The sequence below is a fragment of the Oreochromis niloticus genome, linkage group LG20, assembly GCF_001858045.2.
Source record: "Oreochromis niloticus isolate F11D_XX linkage group LG20, O_niloticus_UMD_NMBU, whole genome shotgun sequence".
Lineage (NCBI taxonomy): Eukaryota > Metazoa > Chordata > Actinopteri > Cichliformes > Cichlidae > Oreochromis > Oreochromis niloticus.
In genome coordinates, this window is record NC_031984.2 from 8458870 (window position 1) to 8485980 (window position 27111).

A 27111-nucleotide genomic window follows, 5' to 3' on the forward strand; every position below is an offset into this window, starting at 1 on the left:
TCAAGCAGTGAGAGAAATTCCAGCTCCAATTTACCCGGCTCTGTATAAGAAGAAATGGATGTTGCCACCACGATGTCACCCTTTGACTAATTATTTGGTTGGTTAATAAGACAGAGAAAACCCAGAGAAAGCAATCAAACGACAGGAGCAAGTAATTGGTGACAGTGGAAAGGAAAAACTCCCTTTTAATAGGAAGGAATCTCCAGCAGCCATCTGCTACAGCTGGTTGGGGGTGAGAGAAAGAAGACAGAACCAAAGGCACATGTGAAAGAGCGCCAGAGCTTAATAATGTTTACTGAAATCATAGAAAGGGAATGTAGGTATATTTTTTTCATGAACTTTGCTACAACCGGCCTTCTTCTTTGCAAGTCACCACCTGCTGGCTTCATTTTTTAGATCTGAAAGCTACATTTATCTTTCATACAGTCTTTCGTCTTATAGAAATAAGCAACCCAAACTCCTGGGCTCTTTCTTTCCTCTGTTCAGTTACTAAGAACTCATCCTCCACACTCCAACATGAAAGATAGCTTTCTTCATCCTTTTACAATGTATTTATATATTTATGTTTAGTGAAACAAAGGTCTGCGTTTACAGTTTCATTCTGCAACTTTGTAAGTCCGAAGTTAAAATCTGCCTTCTGCCTTCAAATAATGTATAATTCTTATTCATGCATTAAACCACAGCAGTCGCATTTGCTTTTAGCCCAAGTGTTAAATGTTACTGGGATCATCTTATAGTTGACCCAGAGCAGGTCAAACACACACACTTTGTCCATTTAATTAATGCTGTGACAGCATTAATTTAATTCTACTGTGGCTGATATTCATGGGCTAATTTCTGTGAATTAGTCTACAATTGAAGAAGCTAAAAGCTGAAAGAGTGCATTGAAAAATCAGTTCCTGTTATCTTGCACTCAGCTCATTTCACATCAGTAATTATTTGCCAGACACACCGCACAGAAATGCTCATTGTAATTACTCAGATGGGCTGTTTAAAATGTAATGAATGAAGGAAAGCAGCAGGTGCAACAGCCTTTAAGGGTGCATTTCTTTTTACTCGTCTAATCTTTACATTCACTAACTGCATTTACTTCTTGAAATGTCCCTGAAATGCATTTCATCCTTCAGTGGCCTCCTTTCTTAGTGTCCCTTTTAAAATCTTAAAAATTCAGCAAAGTGAAAGCAAAATCTGTCACAGAAAACTCCCGTGGCTGAATCAGTCTGACATAATCAACCTGACATCTGAATGATCAGCCTTCACAAAGTCAGGGAGGTTTGCTTCTCTCGGGAAAAGTTGCAGCCTTATTTTCAACCTCAACAAAAGAGCAGGGATGTCCTGGGGGGGTTCTTTTCAACATTAGTCACCTTATTTTGTGGAGAGAATCTACCTTTCTATTACCCCCCTCTGCCCGTGAAAGACTACCTCATTCTGTTTGTGTCAGTCACAGAAAGACTTCCATTCAAATGCCAGCCTGACACATTCACATTAATTTCAAACAGACAGAAATAGAGATAGCAGATGGAGGCAGCAGCTTTATAGGAGGAGTACTAGAGGCGAGAAGAACATTGTATGTGTCCTCTTGATGCTGCACCGCTGAAAGGACGACATTAGGAATTTGCTGCGACTGATTCAGAGAAGCCTGGCATTTTGCCTGCCTGTGCAAAATCCACAATGCACTTCCTTTTCACTGTTACACAGTAGGCACATTCATTTATTGTAATACTCTTTCAAACTTACAGTAACTTACAGGTGCTGAAATTACAATATACAACTGCAGAAGTAACCACTGGACCTTTGAAATGTCCAAATACTCACATGTGGTTGGAGGACGATTAGTTTTCACTTACTGGGTCAGTTTCTGTTTGATTTTTAACTTTAAATTTTAAAATGGACACATGCCATCTCACTAAATTGAAGACAATGTCAGTTAGAAGTCTTTTTCTTTTTACTCTTCAGTAAGGTGCCTTAATTGACAAAAAATAGCTTATCAAAATAAGCAAACAATCAAAATATTTGAAGAATTTAAAATGTAAAACATGTTTGGAATACTAACTGCTTTTACTTCTGCACATGCATTTCAAGCTGCTTATTCACCCACTGAAAAGCATATTATTTGAGAAAAACACTGAAATGAGCCGGCGTTCTGCAGCCGGAGGACTGCTTTGAGCATTACTCAAGAGGAGCACAGGATGTATAATGAATGTAGCTGGCAATGACTTTATTGTGGTGCCTCACATATTCTGCCCTTGAAAGCATGAAAAGGTTTTAGCTACAACATGCGATGAAACACTAGTATTCCTGATACTGCTGAATATACTGGTATGCATAATGTGCAGTTATCACAGTGCGAATATGAGATGAAGGAAAATGCAACATCCAAAATGTGGTTTAAAAATAAATGAACATTTAAGGAAAATGCTGCATGTTTATGTCCATATTACAGCTAACATGAAGATCAATAGCAATCTTACACACTCACGGGACACTTTATTAGGTACAACTGCATTTTAATGCAAATGCATCAGGGACGTAGGCGTGGTTTAAACAACCTGATGAAGTTCAAACTGAGCACCAGAGTGAGGAAGAAAGGTTTAAATGACTTTGAATGTGGCATGGCTGTGTTGCATGTGTCACAGGCAGGCGTTAGCTGATGCAGACACTGAAGGAGACGGAACTAAGTTTCAAACAAAAAGCGAGCCTTTTATTGTGGCCGATAACACGAGAACAAAAATAAAGCGAAAGGCAAACAGCGAAAACTAAACTTAAACCTAAACTGGAAGAAGTATGATAACAGACCAGGAACATATGAAAAACTAAAACATGGAACATGACCTGAGCAGAATCATGACATACATGAAACTTGATGGAGGAAACACAGAAAAAATGACAAAGACCGAATGCCAACACACAGACTAAATACACACAGGAGGTGATCAGGGGAAGTGGAAACACATGGGGAAACAGCTGACACAAATGAACATAATGACACCTCAGGGGAAGAGTAAAACTAAGCACACTGAACATGGAAACACCAGACTTTCAAAATAAAACCGGAAACATTGAGAGACTTAGACATGGAACACAAGCTTGACAACATGAAGCACGCAAACAAGGAACACATGACATATTGACAGAGAAGACAAGAAACTACGAATGAATCAGGAATTATAGAAGAAACAAAACTAGAATGAAACACAACCAAACCCTAACTAATAATGGCAACATAGGAACTAAGCATATATTCAATATAATATAAGACATCAAAAAATACAAAATGAACTCAAAATGCTGGGTCACAGCAGAAACTCAAATATCCACTTGTTACAACCAAAGTATGAAGCAGAGCATCTCTCTTGCTGACCGTGTGTCAGGGTCTCTGAGTATTGGACCACAGTTTTATGTTTTCTGTAAATTATTATTCTGTTAACTTCTGAGAATCATTTCTTTTCAGTTTTGCATTTTTCTAATAATAATATTTCTTTATATTTATATTTCTCTGGTTTTAGTTCTTTTGAACATCCAGTTCTGTTAATGGTTACAGTTTTGGTTTATATTCAGTTCACTGAGTTTCTATGTATTCCTGCCTCTCATGTGTTCCGTGTCTTTAGTCTCTGTTTTTGTGTTTTCGTTACTTCCTGTTTTTATTGTTGTCGTGGTGTCTTTAGTTTACTTCCTTCTGAGTCATTATGTTAAGCATCCTCAGCTGTGTTCCCACCTGCTACTTTCCCCCTCATTATCTGAGGTGTTGTGTCTACACATTTTATTATGTGTAAACACAACACTGGTTAGGCACCATTTTTATGACTGAATGATTCACAGGACAGTGTTAAGTGGATGAGACAAATAAATGAAAAACATTCCTCTAAAAATGGACAAAAATGAGTAAAAAAGCAGCCAATGCCACAGAAAATCTTTGAAAGACTCTCAGAAAGTCTGTTGCTCAAGACCACTTTAAAAAACTTAGAAGAAAGTCTAGCTCAAAGGAGCAAATATAATGGTTCAAGACTTTTGTCCAGTGTTGGATATAGCAGAAATTAAAGACATATGTTATAGGTCCCCTTTAATAAGCATATGAACAGATATCAGACTCCTCATATGTCTCATTATTTATTTATTTTCTTGTGCTAAGAATCCACATCCAGATACTTAAAATAATTCCAATTAACATGCATTAATTAGCCCTTGATTCTAATGTCTTGGCTAATTGCCTCATTATTTTTGCCTTATTTTTTTGTTGACCTTTAAAACAACCACTTACTGCAGCACAGCACTCTTCCACTTCTATAGTGCAGGATTAAACGAGGGGGAGTTGACCTGCATGTCTCCTGTGACTGTCCTCTTCTACTGAGCAAGGACGGGAATGAGCCTCCTTTCTATAATGTCCTGCACGTTCCCTCTTCATTAAACTATGATTCACTTGAATTGAATTACGTATTCAGCCAAAGCTAGAGAATCTATAGTATGGGAATGAGGTGATATTGATTTTCATCCCTTGAGGCTTTTACTTCCTGTTTTTGTAAACAAAGAAAAGGCTTCGGCTCTACCAAACGTTCTGTAACGCTACTTTGTCATTTTTTGTCAGACTAATTTTTGATTGGCCGTGGGTGTGTTATTGATAGCGGCAGTCTGATGCGTGAAAAGCACAGCAGCCTTTCTGTCACTATTCCCTCTCGCTCGTTCTTTAAGCTACGCCGGCCTGCATTGCTGCCTTGCTGTCGCCCTCACGTACAACCATAAATCAGCCATGTAAGAGCTGGGCCCCTCTCTGCCAGGCCCTGCACATTGATTACACTGCACTGGGTAAGTGTAGCGTGATGAAGAGAGAGCCCAATTCAATTAGGCTGCCTTGCTAGACAGAAATACGTAGAATATGTTGGCCTGGATAAAAGGATGTCTTCGAGAGCGACGAGACGAAACTGAGGATAAGGAAAAAGAATTTCAGAGGTGAGGCAGGGATGTCGCTTAGGGAAAGTAATTGGTTTGCTACGATAACCTTCTGCACCCTGGATTGCTTGTGAGTTGATAACTGATGCAAATGTTTTCAAGGGTAGAAGAGAAAGTGATATGATGAGGACAAAAGATTTGTTTTTTATTTCCTGCAACTAACAGCGAATAAACACATTTTAATCAACCTTAGGTCAAAGTTTGCTTGCAAATCTTCTGACTTTGTCGATCCCAATTTAAACAGATTTCAAGAAGATACATTGTAACTTCTTAAGTGAACTCAGCTTTTTTCCTCTTGTACCACCAAGTTGATATTTGCGATTTTGAGAGCAGTGCCAAAAACTGCTGGATGAATCATACAATGAAACTGGGCACAAACACTCATTTACCCCTTTGGATTAACTAAAAAGGAAAAGATCAATTATAAATCATTTTTATTAATTACATTTTTTCCATAACTTGTAACCAAATAACTGTGTAGCCATGACCGAAGTATCAAAAACTTCAGTTCCTCAAACTGCTGCTTGAGCTTGGCTCCAAAAGTGAGTCATTTCCCACAGGCCCCCAAGTTAATAGCATATTTACAACTTGGTGCAAAAGCTGTTTTTACTTCTTTTGATGGTTTGCCCTTTTATAAAAGCTGAGTGTGTTAAATCTTTATAACTCATCCACCTGGATACTGGAGTTAGGGGCATGGTAGGACTGATTGACAGGTGTCCAGATAAAGGCAGCTGCATACAGTGAGCGTCTGCTGGCCCATCCACCTATCGCTCCATTTTCTTCTGCTTATCAAATTCAGGGTAGCATAGGGGACTGGGGCCTGGAGTTTTGCTATGTTAAATTCTAGGGTTTTATTAGTACATTACAAGACAGCTCACTTGCATTACAGAACTGGACCTCTTAACCATGTTTAAAAATTTGGAGCAATTTTAATGCAGTGATTAAAACAAGACTTCTTTTGTGTTTAATTGTACAAACAGTCCATCCTCCAGTTTTGGTAAGCAATTAAAAAAAATGATTTTGGGACTTTCTAGCTTTCAGGGTGATAGAGTAGAGGCATGAAGACAGGAAAGCTGGAGAAAGACATGCAGCAAATGGACTAAGGCAGGTTTGAACTTGGGTCTCTGGATTAGCCTTATGGTAAATGGATCACCTGCTCTACCTGGGAAACTAAACCAGCACCCTCGGTGAGTATTGTTTGTATTCTGTTTGAACTAATTATCAGTCTGTGCACTTGTACCCCGCTAACCATGCTTGTTAGCATTACCTGATCAGTTCATTTTGTTCCACCCTGACACTAGGGAGGTTAAAGGCTCATGCTGGACTGATATTTTGTCATAACACAGTTACTTTGCATTATCCAATAAGTATAATATTAAGTGTATTATTTTATATATTGTATCTATTTTGGTCACATCTACTGTTTGTTACATTGCCACATAGGTTTTAGCTATTTTTTTACTTTTATTTGCCTGGGAAAATAAAAGTACATAAAAAGTTCACAGGAAACAGTTTGGCAGTTCTAAAACTCTGAATAAAACTTCTGAAGGAAAGTCCAATATTAACCTTGAATGCAGACAGATTTTTAAAAAAATGCACCACACTCTGTCTGAGAGCAGTTCATACATTAACCAAAATAAGAGCAGTGGGTGGAAAAAAAAAAGAAAAGTTGTTGCAGCTTCACTAAAAGCTGGAGGACTGAAACATATGATATGATAAAGAGACTAAACACGTATTATCCTAATTGCACTTAAGTGCATTCTCGTATGGGATGATAACTCACGCAAGTCAATACTTAATACACAAATCCATTTCTTTAAAATCATGATGGATCTTTTCAGTTTAGTACATCAGAGTCTGAGAGGTGATTTATGGGACCACAGATGCTTGGATAAGGCCTCTCAATCAGACTGTCTTTGGTGACTCAAGGAGTTAATTCTGGATCAGATCCAGTCTTCATTCACTAAATGTTCAACGTCTCTTAATCATTTGACCCACTGTGGTGTCTCCTACGTGGTGACTGCTCAGGCATTTCCAAGCCCATTAACTCAGTTTCAACAATCCTAAGTCTTCCCTTTCAGTAAGCATTCAGAGACAGCTTGGATGCACTTAATTTTGCTCTTGTAGTTATAATAAGAGGGATTTATGTGTGTTATAATGCCTCTAAAGCTGTTCAATCTGTTTCTCCCTGCGTGCTTTTTTTAATTCACTGCACACACGACTGGTGGAAAGAGGGACATTTATTTCCCAGTGTTGCCACAGTAACAATTCTCTAAGCTAAGAACTTCATCCACCATGTACACGTGACAGCTCAGTCCATTCTGCCCAGCACAGCTTGCTGGCAGACACATATGATACTTATTTTGATTCATTGAAGCAGAGTCATCCAGCCAGTAAACAGATGTCTGGACACAATGTGGTGATGTCGGACAGATGTTCATGCATTTTCATCTTAGCCATGTCCACAGAACAGAGCTGAAACCTGGAAGTGTTGTTTACATACTACTAATGTGCAGAAGACAATACATTTATATTTATAAGACACATGTTTTTGACAACATAATAAAGGACAATAAATGCATCTGCCAAAAGGTTGGTTCTCTTTATTTTATACATTATCAGTGCTTCATTGATGCTGCATTCAGATTATTAATAACCTTTGTTGGGGGTTTATTTGTATGGGTTATGGGTTAGACCCCCGTTTTGCCTTCAGGACTGCCTCGGTCCTTTGTGGCACAGATTCAACAATGTGCTGGAAATATTTCTCAGAGATTTTGATCCATATTTACACGATGGCATCACACAGTTGCTGCAGATTTGTGGCTGTACATCAAAGACGAATCTCGTTTCACCAGATCACAAAGATGCTCTATTGTATTGAGACCTGGTGACTGTGGAGGCCACTTGAGTACAATGAGCTCGCTGTGATGTTAAAAAAAACTGTTGTAGATGATTTGAGCTTTGTGATATGGTGTGCAAAGAAAATATCCCCCACATCATTGCACCACCATCACCTGGTGTGGCCTTCTGTTGCTGTAGTCAAACTGCTTTGGGCATTCAGACATGCTCTTCTGTATACTTTGAATGTAATGAGTGCTTATTTGAGTTCCTTTTTTCTTCCTATCAGCTCAAAGCAGTCTTGCCAGAGGACTTCTCCTCACGAGTTATTATTTTCTTTTTTTAGACCTGTTCAAAGTTACTTAAATCACCTGTATTCCCCATTCTAATGCTCAGTTTAAACTTCAGTAGTCTTCTTCACCATGTCTACATACCTAAATACAATGAGTTGCTGCCATGTGACTGGCTGATTAGATATTAAACAGTGACTAATGAGTATAAATGCATTGTGGGAACTGAAACTTAATGTTATTATGTATCCATGCAGAAGCCAGTGTGGAAGTGCGAACAACTGCAGTTCCTTCAATCAGCGTTTGAAGCTGGCCACAACTTCAGCGACGAAATCAACACGTTTACAGCCTGATACCTGAATAGTTTGACAGCTAACCTGTTTTGAAATTTTTAAGGTTTAAAAGTAGGTTTGTGATTGCTTTGATTGAGAAGTGGGCTAACAAAGGGAACTGAAGTCAGCAGCTGTTACCTCCTACCTCCGCTAATTTGAGTCACTGAGGAATCCTTTCTAACTTTTTGTGGTATTTGTGCCTTTTGGAACAGTTTGATAAAATTATGTATTATGGTGTGCACTGTAGTACAGCCTGTCCAAGAAGTTTGTACTTGCAATGCAATATATCAATTATTTATATACAGTTATTTATAAACAGCCTGTGGTCATACATGGAGCTTTAGCTGCATGCTACACCATGCCAACATGTTCAAAATGACAAGATTTACATTGACATGGTTACTTTTGTATCTTAGCGTGCTACCCATTCTTAATTAGCACTAAACAGCTGTGGTCAGGGAGAATTTCTTTTTTGGGGGTGTTATACTGGCCCAAATATTTTCAACACTTAGAAATGTGACTTGATGAGGATGATGGTTAAAAGAAAGTCCAGAGATTATCAGAGTCATTTGGACTCATCATCAGGGATCATGGCCAATCCATCTGGTTGAGATATTCCACAAAATAAGTTACATTTAGTCCTGGGGTAGAAAAGGTCAGGTTAATGGGGTTAATCCTTGAAAGTCTGCTCCAATTTTCAGTCGCTGCTGAGAATTTTTTTTCCAGCAAACTGTCAGGTGGGTGTTACCGTTCATCGAGTCTTTCTGCTAAAGTGGATGAAAGGTGAACACTGACCTGGAGTCTAAAAGTGGTAGTGTTGACCTTTTTCAACATTTTTAACATCTATAAACCAAAGGCTATATTTGGAATATGGACTGCACTTATCTCACTGCTGACAAAATGTTTCTATTGAGCCTTAAAAGTACAGAAAAAATCAAAGTGTGTAGATATAATTTGTGAAATAAGAATGAACTACTAAATTTATTAAGCAGGCATGCATTAAGGCATGACATATAGACATTTTCAGTTACAAAAATAATGGGACTCTGTATTTCAAAAGCATAATTTAGTGCTTATCAGCTGTTTTGGAGTTCCAGAAACTTGCTCTGTCTTTGAAAATGTTTTTAATTATGCAGTAATATCACTCAAACAGAATTTTTAAGTCCAATCCTAATTAGCCTCACTATTGTATCTCAGATATCTTTGCATAATATACAGTGAGCGATTCAGCTGTGGAAGGAAAATTCTGCCTAGTTTATGTCTGAAGTAAACTGCTGGTGTAAACAAACCTTTGACAGCATTAAATGACCTTACAAATGTATCTAGTCTTAAAAGAGGGCTTAGGATCATTCCAGAAATAAGGGGTCTTCACTGTGCAACACTTGCAACATTGATCCAAAACACTTGCATCCCCAAGCTGTTAATAGGAAAAGATAATTCCGCTGATCCTACTTAAACAAATCACACTTAACAAGAGACTTTTACAACTGATTTAATAAGTAGTTACCTAAGAGGGAATACTTGTTTTTCTCATGTTTACAAGAAACATAGGTAGAGTGATAGCTCAGTGCAAAGCTGGACAGATAAATACTGCTTTGGGATGGAGCCATTTGGAAACAAAACAATAAGGCAGGGAGGGGGTTGAGAGTGCCCGAGTGCCGGGCTAAGGATCCTGCACTGATCAGCGCTGCATGATGCAGAAAACAGATGAGAAAGAGGAGGAGGAGGAGAGGAAGGAGGAGCGAACTGAGAACAGACTGGCTGAGGCTCGCAGCTCTCAGTCTCTTCTCTGTGCTTCGCCAAGCAGCTTCTCTGTGCTTTCCTCTTTCTCTCTCGCCCACATCGGCTTTAATACTCTTGTTGCCTGAGCTTACAAGAGGAAACGTAGCAGCAGAGGGGCTCGCTCACTCGCTCGCACCAACTTCGCCCACGCCATGCTGCCCTGGAGAAGGAATAAGTTTGTTCTGGTGGAGGATGAGGCGAAGAGTAAACCCAAGAGCCTGGGGACTGGACTGACCTACCACTCCATCCTCTCTTCTCTGCTGCGCTCCTGCCCTGACTTGCTACCCGACTGCCCCTTTGACTGGGTGGGTAGCATCTTCCACACAAAACGGCAAAAGGTTGAACTGAATAAAGAGGAGCCGGTTTATAATGTGCGCTACTTGGGAAGTGTGGTCACCATTACGGCAAAGGGAGATGGCTGCACCCAGGAGGCGGTGGCCAAAATCTGGGCGAGGAGCAACTATGGGGACCAGAGTGTCAAGATGAGGTTAACAGTGGGACCACAAGGGATCCGGATGAGTGCCGACAAATCCGGGAAAAAGAAACCCATCCATCTTTACTCCCTGAACAGGATCACTTATTGCACCGCTGACCCGTGCCGGCCCAAGATCCTGGCTTGGATTTATAGGCACCAGGTCAAGAACATGGCGGTGGTGCTCCGGTGTCACGCAGTCCTGGTTAGTAAGTCCGAGAAGGCCCAGGCAATCGCCCACAGCCTCTACCAGAATGCCACCTCCGCCTTCAGCGAGTTCAAGCGGCTGAAGCGTCAGAGTGATTTCCGGCACTGCCAGCAGCAGCTGCTCGGTGAGGAGGCAGTGCCCCTGATGCCTCTGAGGAGGCTACTGAATGGGCAGTGCCACTACAGACCGCCTGCCGACAACCCCGGGACTGCCACCCGTCTCTGCTCCATCACCGAGGAAGAAGAAGAAGAGGAGGAATGTGAGAAGGAGAGCAAAGATAGAAAGGAAGAGGTGAAGGAAGCGGAGGAGGATGTAGAGGAGCAGCAGGACAAACAGAAGGTTTTAACGACAAACACAGACCCGACTCAGTTATTATCAAAGTTGGACATTGGGGATATTGCCCGACTGGAGCAGTGCCAAATCAACTTTGTCAGTGACAGCAACAACAATACATTTACCTTTATAACCTCTCTGGTGTGACTGTAACACAGTTTAAAGAGTGCACTTCTGCACTACAGTGACACATTCCTCTCTCTGCCCTTCACTGGTACCCCACTCAGGCTCCCTCCTGCCCCAACCATGTAACACGAAGTGTTTACCAGAAACTTCTCCAACTTACCGAGTGGACAAGAAGAGGCAGACGATCGTTTTGTGGGAGTAATTCCTACTCTGCCCGGATGCCTCAGATTCGGGCTTGACTGTAGCAGTTTGGGAAACTGCATGTTTACACAGGAGGGCTGGTGATGCACAGACTAACAGCAGCACAATGACAAACGAGGACACTGGGTTCAGAAAACACGGGAGCGCTGAGAGACGCTGAGATCGCTGACATTTGTGTCACATATTGATTGCAGCACCGATCAGGATGTAATTATTAGACCTCTGTCTCTTATTTTTGTGAGTATATTTCAAGCCTCGTTTGTAAACAGGGACATTTTTTTGGACTGACTTGTGATATTTTTCAGGGAGGTTCTTTGTAAATTTGTGTAACTTTTCTAAAATGACAATCCTCATTGAAATGACTTGCAGACTGACCTTTCCGAGCGAAGAAGTTTATTACGGTTTTACTAATGATAGCAGCCGACTAATGAATAAGGCTATAATTTAGGAGGCAAGCCATTGAGTCGACATGTTTATTGCTGCCATTTGTTAAGGTCCTTATCATTTATGCATGACAAGTCAGCAGTAACCTTTTTCGTGCTGAGCTATTGTCTTTTTTCTCATGACATCTTTGATCCTTTGGCTTTTAAAATGAACACTGTGATAAATGTGTGACCAGGGACTATTACATAACTGTTCATGCAGCATTGATTAATTCTTATAATGCATCTTTTTAAATATATATTTATGATTTGCTAAAGCAAAAACAAACTGTTTGCCACTGCTCTGCCCGTCTTAGTTTTGTTAATGCAGTTTTTCCATGAGCCCTTGCAAAAATGCAAATGACCCTCACTATTGAACACAAGTGTTTGAAATATGACTGTAGCTGATTTCCTGTTAATAATATCTGTGCTACTGTCCCAAGATGCATTGTGATTACTATGAGATGAAGCTTTTTATTTTCCAAATATGATGAATAAAAATTACCCTCGCTTGGGTTTCCTTCTTGAATCTCAGGAGGAGTGTATTTCAAGATGGTATCAAAGAGATTATTCAAATGAATGCAACAGCTCTGCATTCCACCAGTGTACATTTGCATGTTTGTGATGTGAAAATATGTCTAACCGTCACGTCAAACACAAGAGAACAGCCTATTTACATCAGACTCATCTGCATCCTCAGCTTTCAAACTGTATAAAAGGATAAATAAATATTTTTGCCACAAAAAGACACTAAATGTCCACTTTCAGCTGTCACTTTCATTAGATGTTAATGTGGTTTGATAAATTTCTGCAAGCCTCGCAGTGGCTCCGCATCACTTAACCCTAAGGGGAGCAATTAATCAGCAGGTTGAATTGTTCAGAAAAGGAACTTAAAGCACCTGCCTCGACAGGACGGCTGTCAGGCTCTGACAGTAACGAGTGATCCAAAACGGGGACCAGGAAGTTGACTTACTAATCAAGCATATTGCTGCCAAAATCAGCTATTTCGAATGAAGGCAGAGAGTTTAACCGGGTTTACTGGGATGATATGTAACTATACCATGTTTGGATTATATCACCATAAAAATAATAAATATATTAATGTTGAAAAGCTAGTAACAGTTAAACAATTCATGAATTCACGTCAGGTATCAGACATCAAAAGCCGTTTGAGCTGACTTTTCTCATTAGAGATTCTACTTTTGAAGAGGAATAGCTTTGACTTTATTGCTGCATGAGAAAGCAAAACCATTTGGAGTTGGTTTGAATTACAGAGACGGATTGCTCTGAGGGGAAACCTTCAGCTGGAACATTTGAGATCAATAATTTTCTTTTCTTGAAATGAACTACCTCGGAAATAGAAGATGATCTCATGTCAGGAGATGGAACATAAAGGATTCATTTGTCCTTGCAACAAATCCATTCATAGGAGAGATTACGGAATACTTTCATTTATGTGTTTTTTTCCCTGCACTTTAATCCTCAGACACACAAAACACAATGCAATAAAGTCACACTGACATTCTGCTATTTTAACATGGGGTGGTTAAGCAGAGGAACCACTGTGCTTTTATGCAAACATAACTCTTGTCAGGCAAACATAAGAGAGGGAGCAGATGGCAGCAGCAAGGTGCACGCTGAGCTTTATCACACTCGTCTTCCAGAATAACAAGGGCTCAAGCCCATATCCGGAGCTTGTTATGTTTTGTCACATCGTCAGCCGCAGGAGATGCTCTTTAAAAACATAAAATCTAATCAAACCCAGCAGACCTGGGCCTGTCAAGTATGACGTATAACCAAGCCGTGCCATTTTACAACAGGGTGTCTTAGGAGATCCAAATAGCTGCTTCCGCCTGCACACATCTGTTCTTAGTCTTTCTCATCCTCATGCAGTGTCTGTGAGGCAAACACAAGGGTGTGTGACAGTACCACAGGCCTGCATGTCTCCACCATGAGGAGGAGGAACAGAGGAATAAAATATTGTGTCCCAAAGTAGCTGGCAGCAGGCAGCAGTCCATTTTATTCCAGGGAGTAATGTACAAAAAAACCTCCCAAAAAAATAACCACACACACACACAGCTTCCCCAAGAGCATGACAAAGAGGAAGAACAGTCTACAAAGCCCAAGGAAGGACACTGTGAATCACTGAGACTTTGGCCAGTACTGGGAAATATGAACAATAATGAAACTTTATGAAATATAGCTGTAGGCAGCAGTGAGGAGGGCCAAGCAGTTCAGCAGGGCACAGTCACTATGGCAACTTGATCTGATCGTGTTAAAAGCATGTCTGTAAGCGCTGACAAGAAAACCATGGACTGTAGCTGGCATGAGGTCACCCAGTCATTTCGGGACTCTGCATTTTGTAGTCTGTGTTAGCAATTTATAGTGGCAAAGGTAACTGTGGTTTGACAAAAGGGTGGAGCGGAGTTATCAGATAACACTTGCAAGCTCAGTTAGCAAGCAACATCCACGAAACGTACACATAGAAGCACCTACTTGCTAATTAGTAACACACCACAACTGAGGCACAAGCTTCTTGGATGGGCTGTACCATATCACACTCCAGAGGCAACATAAACACGGTTGACTGGTCCAGTTCATTAAGCTGAATTTGACTGGGTACCAGTGCTGTGCATACTGCAAGTAAATGCAGGGGCAGTATTGCCAATGCCAACACTGATACTCATAGTGTTAACGTATAAAGGCCGCTTATGCAGTGGAGATTGTTGTGTTATCACTTATGAAATGAATGATCATGAATTTGCAAATTATGAAGTTTATTGATGTAATTTTTACTTTCCACAATAATTAGTTAACATAATGAAAGGCACCATTCAGCTTTTCATGCATTTTGAAACTGTTTTTTTGGAGATCTTGTGCCTGTCTGTAAAGGGTCAGCTTCTGCGTTTTAAATGTACTGTAGGTTAAAAAGACAAACAGAAATAGACAGACTAAACAAAAAGGTTTAGACTTTTTTCATAGTACATTTTGAGGTATATTTTTTTTCATTTTTGAAAAAATGATTCCTTTAACATGAGTCAGAGGGCTCCATACTGAACTTAGTAACAAAATATCGATACTATCACGCTAGTATCGACCCAATCCGATACCAGGATTGGCATTAATACTATCGATATTTGGATTGTTCCGCCCACCTCTACTGGTTAAGCCCATATAGACATGTATGGGCTTCAGCTTCCCGTGTCAAGGCACCTCGCAATCAAAGCAAACGCACCTTAAGCCAAAAGAAAATTGAAACAAGTAATTATAAAACATTCTCGTACTGTTCACTTGTTATTGTTGGGTTTAAATTTATTTCTAGTCCTAATGTTTCTCCTTGGTAGAAAAAATAATAGTATTTCAACAAAATGCAAATTAAACTAATTTGGGGGGGGGGGGGGGGGGGGGGCAGTCTTAACAAGTAGTGCAGATATGTGCCAATTTGGGGAAAAATAATCGAACTTTGTGAAAACTTACAAAGTTTTTTCAATCCTGTGTGGTGAAAATTGATATAAGATACAAATAGATCTGTGCACACCTCCAATTTTGACCCTTTGGTTGCACTACATTGCTCGGTGAAAAGGATGAGGACATTGACCCTTTTTATTGTGCCAAGTTAGTCTTAAAGACTTTACTCTGTCCAGTTTCACAAAAAGGCACCTTTAAAAGTATCATCTGTATCTCAGTTATCTATTAATATCATCAGATTTCCTTTGACCCTTCTCACAGTTATGATGTTTGAAGAAATGTCACGCTGTTCCAATACATTAGTTGCAGCTATCTTATTAAAATGAACTTGATTAAAGGAATCATGAAGACAACTTTAAACACATCATATTTTCCATGCAAAAGGCTCTCTCCAAGATCCCAAAGTATTTCACCTGCTTTTTGTTTTGATTAAAAAACACCCTGACTGCAATATTTCCTCTGGCAAAACTAAAAGACACCATTCAAAACAACATTTCACAAAACATATTTTCTTACTGGATTCATTACTTTCTCTTGAGACGGGTGAGTGGAAACAGCCACAGGTACCTTTTTTGCTTGGTGAAGACCTCAGCTGTGGTGGGTGTTTGTTTTCCCAGGTAGATAGCACAACAATGACACCTATCCACACTCAAAAATAAAACTCAATAAGTGACAAGTGAAGTGCTGTCAAATAGCATTTTTCAGCTCTATAAGAGAAAAGACCTGAAAAAAGTGTTATTTTTTGCAGTTAAACTGCAGTGTATGCTTGCCTGCCAGAGCTTCCCTCTGAGACCCGTGGATGTATTAAACAGAGCTGCATCGCCTGCCTCACGAGCCAAAAGTTTTCCAGTTACTGGGTTTGCTCCCATGGTTTCCAGTTCACTGCACAAATGCTTTAGCATTTTCCTGAATATAAAACTCATTTTACAGGCACTGGGGAGGTTTTACAAATATGCAACTCTGTGGATTAAAAATTTCATAACAAAAATGGTTAAGAGATATACCAAAACCAGTGGGAAAACTTTTTTTTGTGGTCACTGGGACACTCTGTATCCCACTGATCTCCACTTCTTTCAGTACATCTGTGATAACAGATTCATGCAACGATTAGTAAAAATCACTTCCTCATTTGCTCTTGTTTTCATTTCTACAGCTGTTTCTTTGCCTGATCATGAACATATTGGTGCTCTTGACTAAACAACCCATGCTGCTCCAGAGACCGCGCCTTATTATCTGCTGCTGTCATTCTGCAGTTGCAGGAGAGTTTACAAGTTCAAATGATCACAGCTAACAAGCATCATTTTCCCTACTGTGCATATCTTATAACACCTTCTGAGAAAAATAGTTGCATATCTAGCAAGTTTCAGATGAGATGTGGTGGGTTTTGCTGCTCAGCATCACTGTCAGTATCACACTGAAGCTCTCAAACAACAAAAAATGCACTGCAAGATGCACATTCAGGATTTTTCTTAGAACTGCAATGCTTTGTGTTTAATATTACAAGATACAACTGCCCCACAAGAACTTACAGTGAACCAGAACTTGGTAGAATACACTATCAAATAATCTCTTGAAACCACCACAACTGTTGTTCCGTATAAACTGTCTCCTGGGAAAACAACATAAAAAAACCCCCAAAAACCTGGAGTGTCAGTGAGGAGACCTGTACAGCTATTTAATTCAGGAATGCAAGGATTTGTTTAGGCCATGTAACACCTACAGTTTTAATCCCTCAAAAATATAATCAACAATAATATTTTTGTCATTTCACATGGACAATAAAATTAGATACAACTATATCATTGCAAGGTCAAAAGAGGTTTAAAAGTGTGACTATAAAACATGGATAAAAAGTCTAAAAAATATACAAGTCTCTAAAACTAATTATTAAAATGAATGCAAAAAACACATTAAACCACATATATTTCATATTCAACAATTCTAAAAACAAACACTTTTGTCTCAAGAAATGTGGCCAAATGCACATCACGGACTATAAATGCAGTCTATTTTTTTCTCTAGAAGTGTGTTTTCTTTTTCGTTTTTCCCAGATTCATGGCCATATGTGTGCTTTGCTGCTTCTGCCTGCACTACTTTATTGAGACTCAGCCTTCCCAACACCGTTCCACTATTAAACTCATTAACATGACATTTGCAATATTGGAAAAATTGCCCCTTTAAAGATTATGTTTAATAACGTTACACAAAGGAGAAACAACACTGGGGAATGTAATAATAACCCTGTCACACACCACCTGACGTCTTTATACCACACAGTCGCAGGAATGCAGGAAGGTTGCACAAATTACTCGTGCACTGACGTCACAGGAGAGCCATTACAAAGACTAATTATGAAATCAATAACCCAGGAGCATAGGTTTGTGCTTCTAAAGTGTTCTTTTATGGCACCCAATTTGAGGCCGTGCTGCTTACGTCCTTGCAGGATCTGCAATTGCTTTGCAGTCCTTGTGATTGTGCGTCTGCTGCTTCACTGATTGCAATAGTGAGATCGAGTTACATGCTGCGTCAGTCTTGTATTACGCCTGCGATGTACGCTGTTTGAGTTACATCGTGACATCAGCGGTGATCACAGAAACACACAGTTTTCGAAAGAGTGAAATACAAAAAAAAAGGTATTTGAAGGAATATTTTGATATTCTGAGAAATCCACTAATATACTTCACAAGACAGGTGAAAATATCAATACTAGAGTGATTTAGCAGCAGGGAATTCAGGCTAAAAGTCTTTGAAAAGTTACCTCAGAAAAAGAAACAGATGGGCAGGTGAATTGATGGGCATGTTTGAATTTATTTCTAAACTGGGTGTCATAACTCGCATATTTCTCAGTACCATACGTAACTCATATTAGTCTCATATTAAACTAAATGTTGCACGCGGTTTAGTGATGAATATGTTTTCAGTGCTGGGCTAGAGGTATTCAGTGTAATATTTTAGTCAAATAAATGGATCCCTCCGGTTATAAAAGATAGGTGAAGCTTCCTGCTTTGAAAAGTGAGCCAGTCTAGAATTGCCGTAAACTGTCTTTCTACTGCCCAGCAGAGGATTTGCAAAAAATGTTTGATTGTGTAGCAGTCTATTAGAAATTCTCCTTACTGCTTACTTGTTTGTGACTTCAGCAAACATTTTCCCGATGATCTGAATCTCTAGTTTCAAGTCTTACTTTATACGTCACGGTGCACATTTGAATATTATACTCACATTTATAGTCATAAAGGAGGAGACACAGAGTATGCTTTAGGGTGCGCCTGCCTTGTGATTGACAATTTACCACACATGCCTTCAGAGTCGTCAGTTTCTCAAACTGATTCAGCCCTCGCTCAAAGTTTGAAGTTCAAAAGAATAAGCCGTGATAAAAATGCTTTCCTCTCAGAATTCACAGCCTTTGCATGTCTGACATGTGCTTTGTACTCTCTGTAAAGCAGGGCAAAAAAAGCTGTGTGACACACAAGTGGAGCGTTTGTTTTAGTGCTTACAAACTTAGAATTGGGTATTTTGTAAAATTTCTGTCATCTGTAATCAAAAGGATAAAAGGAAGTTGTTCCTCCCCACCGTCACTGAGGGCTTGCTCATGTGGGACTGTTGGATTTGCTCTCTAATCTTTACGACCCAGAGTGCCTTGAAATGACTGTTATGCACTGCACTCAATATACACATCTTCTTCTTTCAGTTGCTCCCAGCTGTAAGGGGTTGCCACATTTGATCATCTACCTCCATCTGAACCTATAGATTCCTCTTCAGTCACACTAAACCTCTGCATGTCACTACATCCATGAACCTTCTCTTCAATCTTCCACTTTTCCTTCTTCTTGGCAGCTTAATATACAAGGCCCTTTGTCCAGCATATCCACTATCCCTCCCCTCCACATGTCCAAACCATCTCAGCGAAGCCTCTCTAACTTTATCTTCATAACGCTCGACCTGAGCTGTCCCTCTGATATATCCATTTCGACTCCTGTCCATCTTTTTGTTAGTTCCTCCCAGACATACATCATAACAGGTCTAACTATCATCTTGTAAACCTTCTTTTTCACTCTTGCTGCTGTCCTCCCACCAAAAATCACCCCTGACACTCATCTCCACCCACTCCAACCTGTCAGCACTTTCTTCTACACCTGCCTTGTGCATAGTCTGTGGCTTTTGATGTTTGAACCCAGGTTCTTAAACTGATTTACCCTCACAATCTCTACTCATGCATGCTGAGCTTTTCACATGTCTCTGTCATTTATTTTCTTTCTAGTGCATACCTCCACCTCTCCAGGGACTCTTCCACCCACTCCAACTCTCACTACAGATTGTCGTCTGCAGACATCACAGTCTGTGAAGACCTGCCTGACCTCATCTGTCAACCTATCCAGCCCATCACCACCACTGCAAACAAAAAGGGCTCAGAGTCGATCACTAAAGTAATCCCACCTCCATCTTGAGCCCATCTGTCACTCCTACCACACACCTCACTACTGTGTGGCTGTCCCCATGCAATCACTAAACACTACACTACAATATACACTCACTAACGTTTATTAGGTACACCCGTTCAACTGCTTCCTTTAAATGCAAATATAATCAAGATGACCTGTTGAAGTTCAAACTGAGCATCAGAATTGGTGGGGAAAAGAATTTAAGTAACTCAGAGGTTGTTGGTTAGAGGAGAATGGCCAGACTGTTTGGGCTCATGGAAAGCTTAAATATAGATAAATCTTATATTTATAGTTCCTAGTCTTTATTTTTCTGTCACGATGCCTTTGTGTGTTCCACAGTCAGTTACTCTTGTCTCCATATTTCTGGTTCCCTAGTCTGTCATGGCGCCATGTCACAGTGTCAAGTCCACGTCTTTGTGCATGTTTCTTGTTTCCTGTTTTACTTTGACAGTCTCGCATCCCATGCTCAGTGTTTTCAGTTTTGCTTCCTCCCTGTCTTTTTTATTCCCTCGTTACGCCCTTGTGTATTTAAGCCCTGTGTTTTCCTCTGTCTGTTGTTGTGTTGTTACCTCCACATTGCTGTGTGTTTCTCTGTGCTCCTAGTTTCCCTTGTTGTTCCTTGTCAGCTCCTACTTTCAAGTTTCCTTGTTTCCTAAGTTGTTAGTTTCATAGTTTCTAGTGTTTTAGGTTCTCTTTAACTGTTTGTATTAACTGAGTTTTGTTACAGCATTAAAGCTGGCTCCCTGAGTTCACTCCTTTGTTGTTCGTGAGTCCTGCATTTGGATCCTTCATCCTGCCTGCCACACAGCACTAAATGTGACACTGAGAACAGAAAGATAAGGTTACAGTTACAGCACACATGGGCTCACATTTCCAGCACCTTGTTGAATCTGAGCAAAAAAAAAAAGAATTAAGGCAGCTCTGCAAAACAGCAGTAGGAAGGTGTAACTAAACAAAGAGTGTATAAATACAATTTAATAGAATGGAGAGAAGAAATACTCATTGTATACTATTACACCTCTACTTTGGACCTTAGTATTGTTTTATTTTACTTCCAACACATTTACGCCATGCTACACTGCATCTCCTGACTGTATTGGTAACAAACAAGGGTAACACTTGATAATATGACCCGGAATCTAACTTTGGGCAAACATTTTCAGAGCTGATTTCCTTTTTTCTGTCTACTTTAATTAGCTGCTGGTAGTATAGCATATTAATCATTTTTGAAAAGCTTTTTCTTAAAGAAGCATGTTAGTGAGAGTTTACCGTCAGTCAAATCGAGTCTGCTGCATTTCTCACATCTTTCCTTTCATGTTTCCTACCTCTGATTATTAACATTGACCAAGAATTAAAGATCATGTGAACTTCCTGCAGAGGTAGAATATTCCAGTCATGGTTTTTGTTCGTCTTCTAAAGGCATTTTATATTTAGCTCTTACAAAACACTAGGGGGCAACAGGAAAGTAATGCACTGCAATTATCATCAAACTCACCGCTATTTGCAGGAACAGCGGAGGTGTACTTGTCATTATACCTGTGGCTCTCCGAGTTCAGTCTGATGCAGCATTTTTAGCTCTTTGATGTGTCAGTGAAAGGCATGACTAATGTAATGACCCAGCAGAAGCACAGTGGAGAAAGTTTTATGAAACAGAAAGAAACAAGGCTCTATCAGAAGGAAGAAAACATCCCTATTTACCCCTGAAGCATTTTGGTGGACGGTGAAGAGGCAATCAGTCCAACATCCGTTTGTTTCCCAGTTTTCTATTACCTAGGGAATGGAGAAACAAGGCACCAGAGAGCAATCACTTAGGCACATATGCACACACACAGTCGGACACACACAAGCAGTCATGAAAGAAACTGGGCCAAGACACAAACAAATGCACATAGAAGGCTGAGGGCATTTCATTTAAGTAGACAGTGTTTGAGGATAAGATAAGGCTTTTTTTGTCTATTTGATGATCTACAGAGAGTGGCAGGTGGATAAAAGGGGCAGTGGAGTGGGTGGATTTGGCCGGCATGTGAGTGGGTTGGCACATGACACAGGAGTCAGTTTATGGATATAAGCCAGCCATGGCCACAGTACCTGAATAAACAAGGATGCACAAAAACAAACAGGCTGGACCTCTGCAGCCTATTAGAGAGGACACTCCAGGGGTACAGATTTATTTTGGGCATCACTTTATACGCTGATGATCAAATTTCAGCATCAGTAACTGATGACTGATTTTTATTCATTTATCCCATTAAAGAAAAACACCACAAACACTGGACACAACTAGAGAAAACAAATGTATGGATTTGTGAGAACAGGTGTAACATGAAGTTTATTCATGCATTTAATCTGAATATATTGAAGGAATGCATAAATTAGTAACACTCTCAGTAGAAAGACGTAAAAATGTCCCTTTAATAATTAGAGCACTTCAGTTGCTGGATGTAATTGATGAAATCTAAACATATTTAATTATATTTTTAAGTGGTCAGTTTAGGCTGTTTTTCCCTTTCTAAACTCGCTGACATTTTAATCAACTGCATGAATAAGAGGCCTCGATCTAATGAGGCCTAATTGTTAAGCTAACAGTGAAGCAAAAAACATTTGATTATGTTGTGCTCTGCAAGTACTGCCTTAACTGGATTATAATACACAATAACATTTTATTATTAAAAAGAGAGGCATGACTGCAACTTTTGACTCATTGTTGTTGGTGACATGTACAGTCGGCATCAGAGTGCTTGTCTTTTTTATTTTTCTAATAAAATCAAAATATGATGACCCTCTGAAAGTCAGGTAATGCATGCAAAAGCCAGATAGGGTCAGACATGATATGCAAGGACTTTTCCCCCCATGCATCTTTAGTATTTGTTGAGCCAAATTCATAGCTTAGATGTCTGGAACATTTGGCATGAAAAGAGACATTTAAAAAAATTTAAATAAAATCCATATGGAGCTGTAAGGCATGAATCAGGCTATCAACATTACCACCAGTCTCACTGATGCCACCTCTGGAATAAATGGAGATATGACGGTGATTTCCCTTTTACAGCCACTTCCATGGCTTGGACAAAGTGGCTTGATTAAGGGAGTAATGAAAACATTCTACCTAGACACAAAAAAACCCTCCAAGATATCAGAAAAAAATGATAACTGAATTGAAAGATTTAAATTACCGCTATCATTCAAAGAAATCCATAACAGTCTGTCTTCATAAATGTCTGACATGTGCTATAAAGGTCAAAGATGAAACACATTGCACTGAAACAGAACTAGAGACTCATTGCCTGAAGATTTTTTAAGCATAATGCTGGCCCGTATTGATTTTTGGGGGGTTGCTTTGTTTTTCTTTTAGGATGCAGTGGGCTGGATTGAGAGCTCTGTGGGTTGGTTGCAGCCCTCAGGATGTATTTTGTATTTGTGCATTATAGCAAAAGTCAGACGCCTACCTCAACAGAGTTCTTTTGATGTGGAGTAGAAGCAACTGTACTCCAAGCCTCTCCTGATGACTGAGCTCCTCACACTAAGTCCAAGGATGAGCCCAGGCACTCTTTGGAGGAAGCCCCTTCATGCTGCCTGTTAGCTTCACCTTTTGTACAAATCTTTCCACATGCTCAGATTTTTCACAGGCTAAAACATTTGATTGATGGTGGCACAAAAAGTGAGGAGGTCACAGTAATTCAGCTGGATTGATGATTCTCAGTGCGCGAAATTCAATCCAATAGCCAGTCCATCTAATAGCTATTATGGATACTTAGGCCAGTATTGCCACGCCGAGAGCCACAGTGCTGCCGTCATGACTTAGAAGTTAAATAAGGCTAAGCCTCTGGGCAGTTTTGAACTCTATGGATACTTTTTACAAATCCGAGATAAGCCTCTGGGCAGTTTTGAACTCTCTGGATACTTTTTAAAAATCTGTTCAACCCTTTTTAGAGCTAAAAATTAAATTAAATCCCAGAAATTAATTGGTACTTAATAACACATACTCACGAGAATTTCAATATTTTCTTAGGCAATTTCCATGAGTCTAATGACTCCCTAACCAGAGGGTTCATTTGGATGACCCCATTTGGCATTTTAAGATGCATGACAAATCCTCTCACTATCTAAGACAGTGCACTTGTTCAAATGGTATCAGCAGAATGTCATTATAAAACCTGCCAATCTTGGGGGGCGCAACTAGACAGTGTAACCTTGAAGCTTAAGGTAAGGAGATAAAATCGTCGATATTTATGGAGTTGCAAGAGTTTGGCATGGAGACTTTATGGGGTGGCAGAAACTAAAAAAGACTTTCAGCTTGGAAATATGGTGAAAGTGCAAACTCTCCAACACTGAGCTATAAAGGAGCTGTCACTGCGCTGCTGACTAATGTGTCTTTTTGTTTCGGTCTTGGAACAAATAACTTTACTGCTTTTTAATCTGGCTGCTTTGCTTTTGTCTGCAGAATGAGCAGTTTGAGAGATTGTGGTAGCTGCAGGCAACATGAAAACTCTTTGTGCTTGGGTTTAGTCGGGTTTAATCCATCCCTGACACAATCAAACATGAGTTACTATTGCTAAACATGACACGCTTCAAAAAAACAACCTTGCCATTACCCAGCTAACAGTGGAAGTTGGCAACCCTACAAACACATTTAGCAGGGTACAAAAAAAAAAGCCATCAGCAGCTGCGACTTGGGGAGGCAGCACAGAAAGCTGTGGGGGCTGAGAGAAAACGGAGGGAAGTGCAGGGGCGGCTAGCAGCAGCTGGGTGTAATTGGTCTGTTACCAATATTATGTCCTCCCGGGGCTACTGGTTTCATACAGTGGCACAGCTGTTTGTTTCTTACTTTAAGGGCATATAATTAATTTTTGACCTTCTCATCTATGCCACATTTCCTTCCCATCTTTACAACTTCTATAGCTTAGAGTGTTTTAATTAGCTTTACAGAGTTTGCATGCTTTGTCGAGCCCTTATTAGGTTGTGTAGGCCACACTCATTGATAGTGTTGTATCATTACTCAGTAAAAGTAATGTATTACATATAGTATTACTCATTACTTTAAAAAAGTGATATGTTACCAGAGATATTTAGTCCCTGTAGAAAGTAATGTGTTACACGGCTTATCAAATATGCAACATGGCCTGAGATGCACTGTCTCATAATTACCACTTAACATAGACCTTAGGCTACTATCCTGCACAATATCCGAAGATATTATCCTAAGATCATCATTTTAATGCTTTTTAATGTTCAAGCCAATAGCAAGTTGTTAGCGAGCCACAACAAACAGGACTTCAGTGAAAAAAGTTTTTAGCGCTTGTTTGTTTTGTTTTTTTGCTTGCAAAGTGTTATTGTTTTGTCTGCAGAATTTTTCATTTTTGCAGATGCTTGCAAAGAGTTAATGTTGTGTGTGGATAGTTGTTTCTGGCTTGGGCTCAGTTTGCACTGCGGGCAATAAAAATAAAAGCAATATTGCTATCTCCTCTCCTTTTTAGGGAATGTATTCGGATGACATAGACAGCATGTTTGTCAAAAGCAGAGAGCTGCACAACCATGAGAGAGCATGGAAACTCTAGGGACCTACCAGGGTTTGAACCCTAACTAATGAGCCACACTGCCGCCATTATTCTCCTCCTCCACATATAACATGAGATTGTATTTGATTTGATTGTATTTTTTTTAGTCCACCCATTGTGCAGCCATTAAAGAACCTTTGTATAGTAATGCATTAACATTACTGCCTTACAGAAAAATGTTCCACCAAGCAGTGCTCATTGTCTGCTTGTAAGACAATGAAGCATTCATAAAAACCTTTTAATTACTCCTTAATAAGGACACTTTTATTTTTCTGATTATTATAATTTCTTTATAGATGAATAGTAAGTGCTCATTTCAAGATGGTTTATAGCAACAACTTATCAAGCACTTCAACATTTCTTATTTTTTAGCTGGGATTGCAAAAGTAGCACCTTAAATCACCTTGGTATTTGCCTCTGAAATCTTCACCACAGATAGAGGAAAGATGCAACATCACAAAGGTTTATGTCAGGCCAAACCCTTTACAATATTGGTTTTATTTTTAGCATCAGTGCATCACGCATATCTGCTTGAATGTTCAAACGTCTATAAATTCATCAGATCTCCTTACAGGCTCTCCCCCAGCTCACATTCATTGGCTATGTTTTACTTTCTATTCAAGTGAACGTCCTTGTATCCATTTTGTCTGTTATCTCACCACCACAACATCACACGGCAACACTGTTCTGAAAATGTTGACAAGAGCTGGAGGGGAATACTGATGTAGTCGCCAAAAGCAATGCGCGCACACACACACACACACACACACACACACACACATTCTAATTCATGTATAAAGCTCATCAGCTCCTGTGCCTGAGTTAGGGGAACAAACATCACCACAGATCTCTCTCTCTCAAAAAAAAAGTTCCCTGAATATCCTCCAGTCACCTGCAGATGCTGTGCTTGAGTTCTTTCATCAAGGGCCTTCATTACCTTTCCCAGGTAGAACATGTTGCAGCTGTTGCCTTGATTTGACTTAAAGTTAAACTGAAACGCAGCTGATTTTCTTTTGTTTCTCCTTTTTTTTAACATGCATAGACTCGTGTTTAGCACAGCAGTCTCTTTTTTATTGGTTTGTTGTGATGATATCAAATGACAACCACAGACGTGACTAAGAAAAGGCTAACTGGTTTCCTAACTGGATTAATGCATTTTTGGCAGCTACAAATTAAACATTCACAGCATGTTTGTTACTCTGTAACAATTTATGTGTTTGAGTATGTTTGAGCATAAAGTCTATTACGTTTAATATAATACATATGTTATGCAAGATCCCAAGTTTTGCAAGAGTGTGAGTGTCGCAAAAGTTCATCTTCATTTTTTTTCCCTCCAATGTACCTTGTGGGGCTCCGTAACTTTGTCTTGTTGCATGTGCATGATGTCCTCTTGTGGGACCTGTCTTGACTGCAGGAAATGCTCTAAATGCTCCTTCATGTCTACTCCGTGGACCCTTCTGTACGGACAGAAACAGAACCGCTATCAAAAAGTAGTGGGATCTTTTGCGAGATCTCGCAAAAGTAACTTGGGATCTCGCAAAAGTTCATCTTTATTTTTTTTTCTCCAGTGTACCTTGTGGTGCTCCATAGAAGTTAACTATAAACTGGGAGTCCATGGGGATTGATTCACTTAGAAGCTAGCCTCAAGTTTCCACTGGAAGATTTGCATTTATGCACTGGCTTCAGTTTCTAGCTTCAGAC

At 39.8% G+C, this 27111-nt stretch overlaps 1 protein-coding gene across 1 annotated transcript; it reads left to right on the plus strand.

The window, feature by feature from the left end:
• Positions 1 to 10133: 10133 nt before the first annotated feature.
• On the plus strand, positions 10134 to 12483 carry fam43b (family with sequence similarity 43 member B). The gene has a single exon (XM_005448414.4). It carries the CDS (start codon positions 10339 to 10341, stop codon positions 11344 to 11346), a length of 1008 nt encoding a protein of 335 aa, XP_005448471.1. The 5' UTR covers positions 10134 to 10338; the 3' UTR covers positions 11347 to 12483.
• The last annotated feature ends 14628 nt before the right edge of the window (positions 12484 to 27111 follow it).

Excerpts from the sequence above, each read along its gene's own strand:
- fam43b (XM_005448414.4), top strand. The coding sequence starts at position 10,339 with ATGCTGCCCTGGAGAAGGAATAAGTTTGTTCTGGTGGAGGATGAGGCG.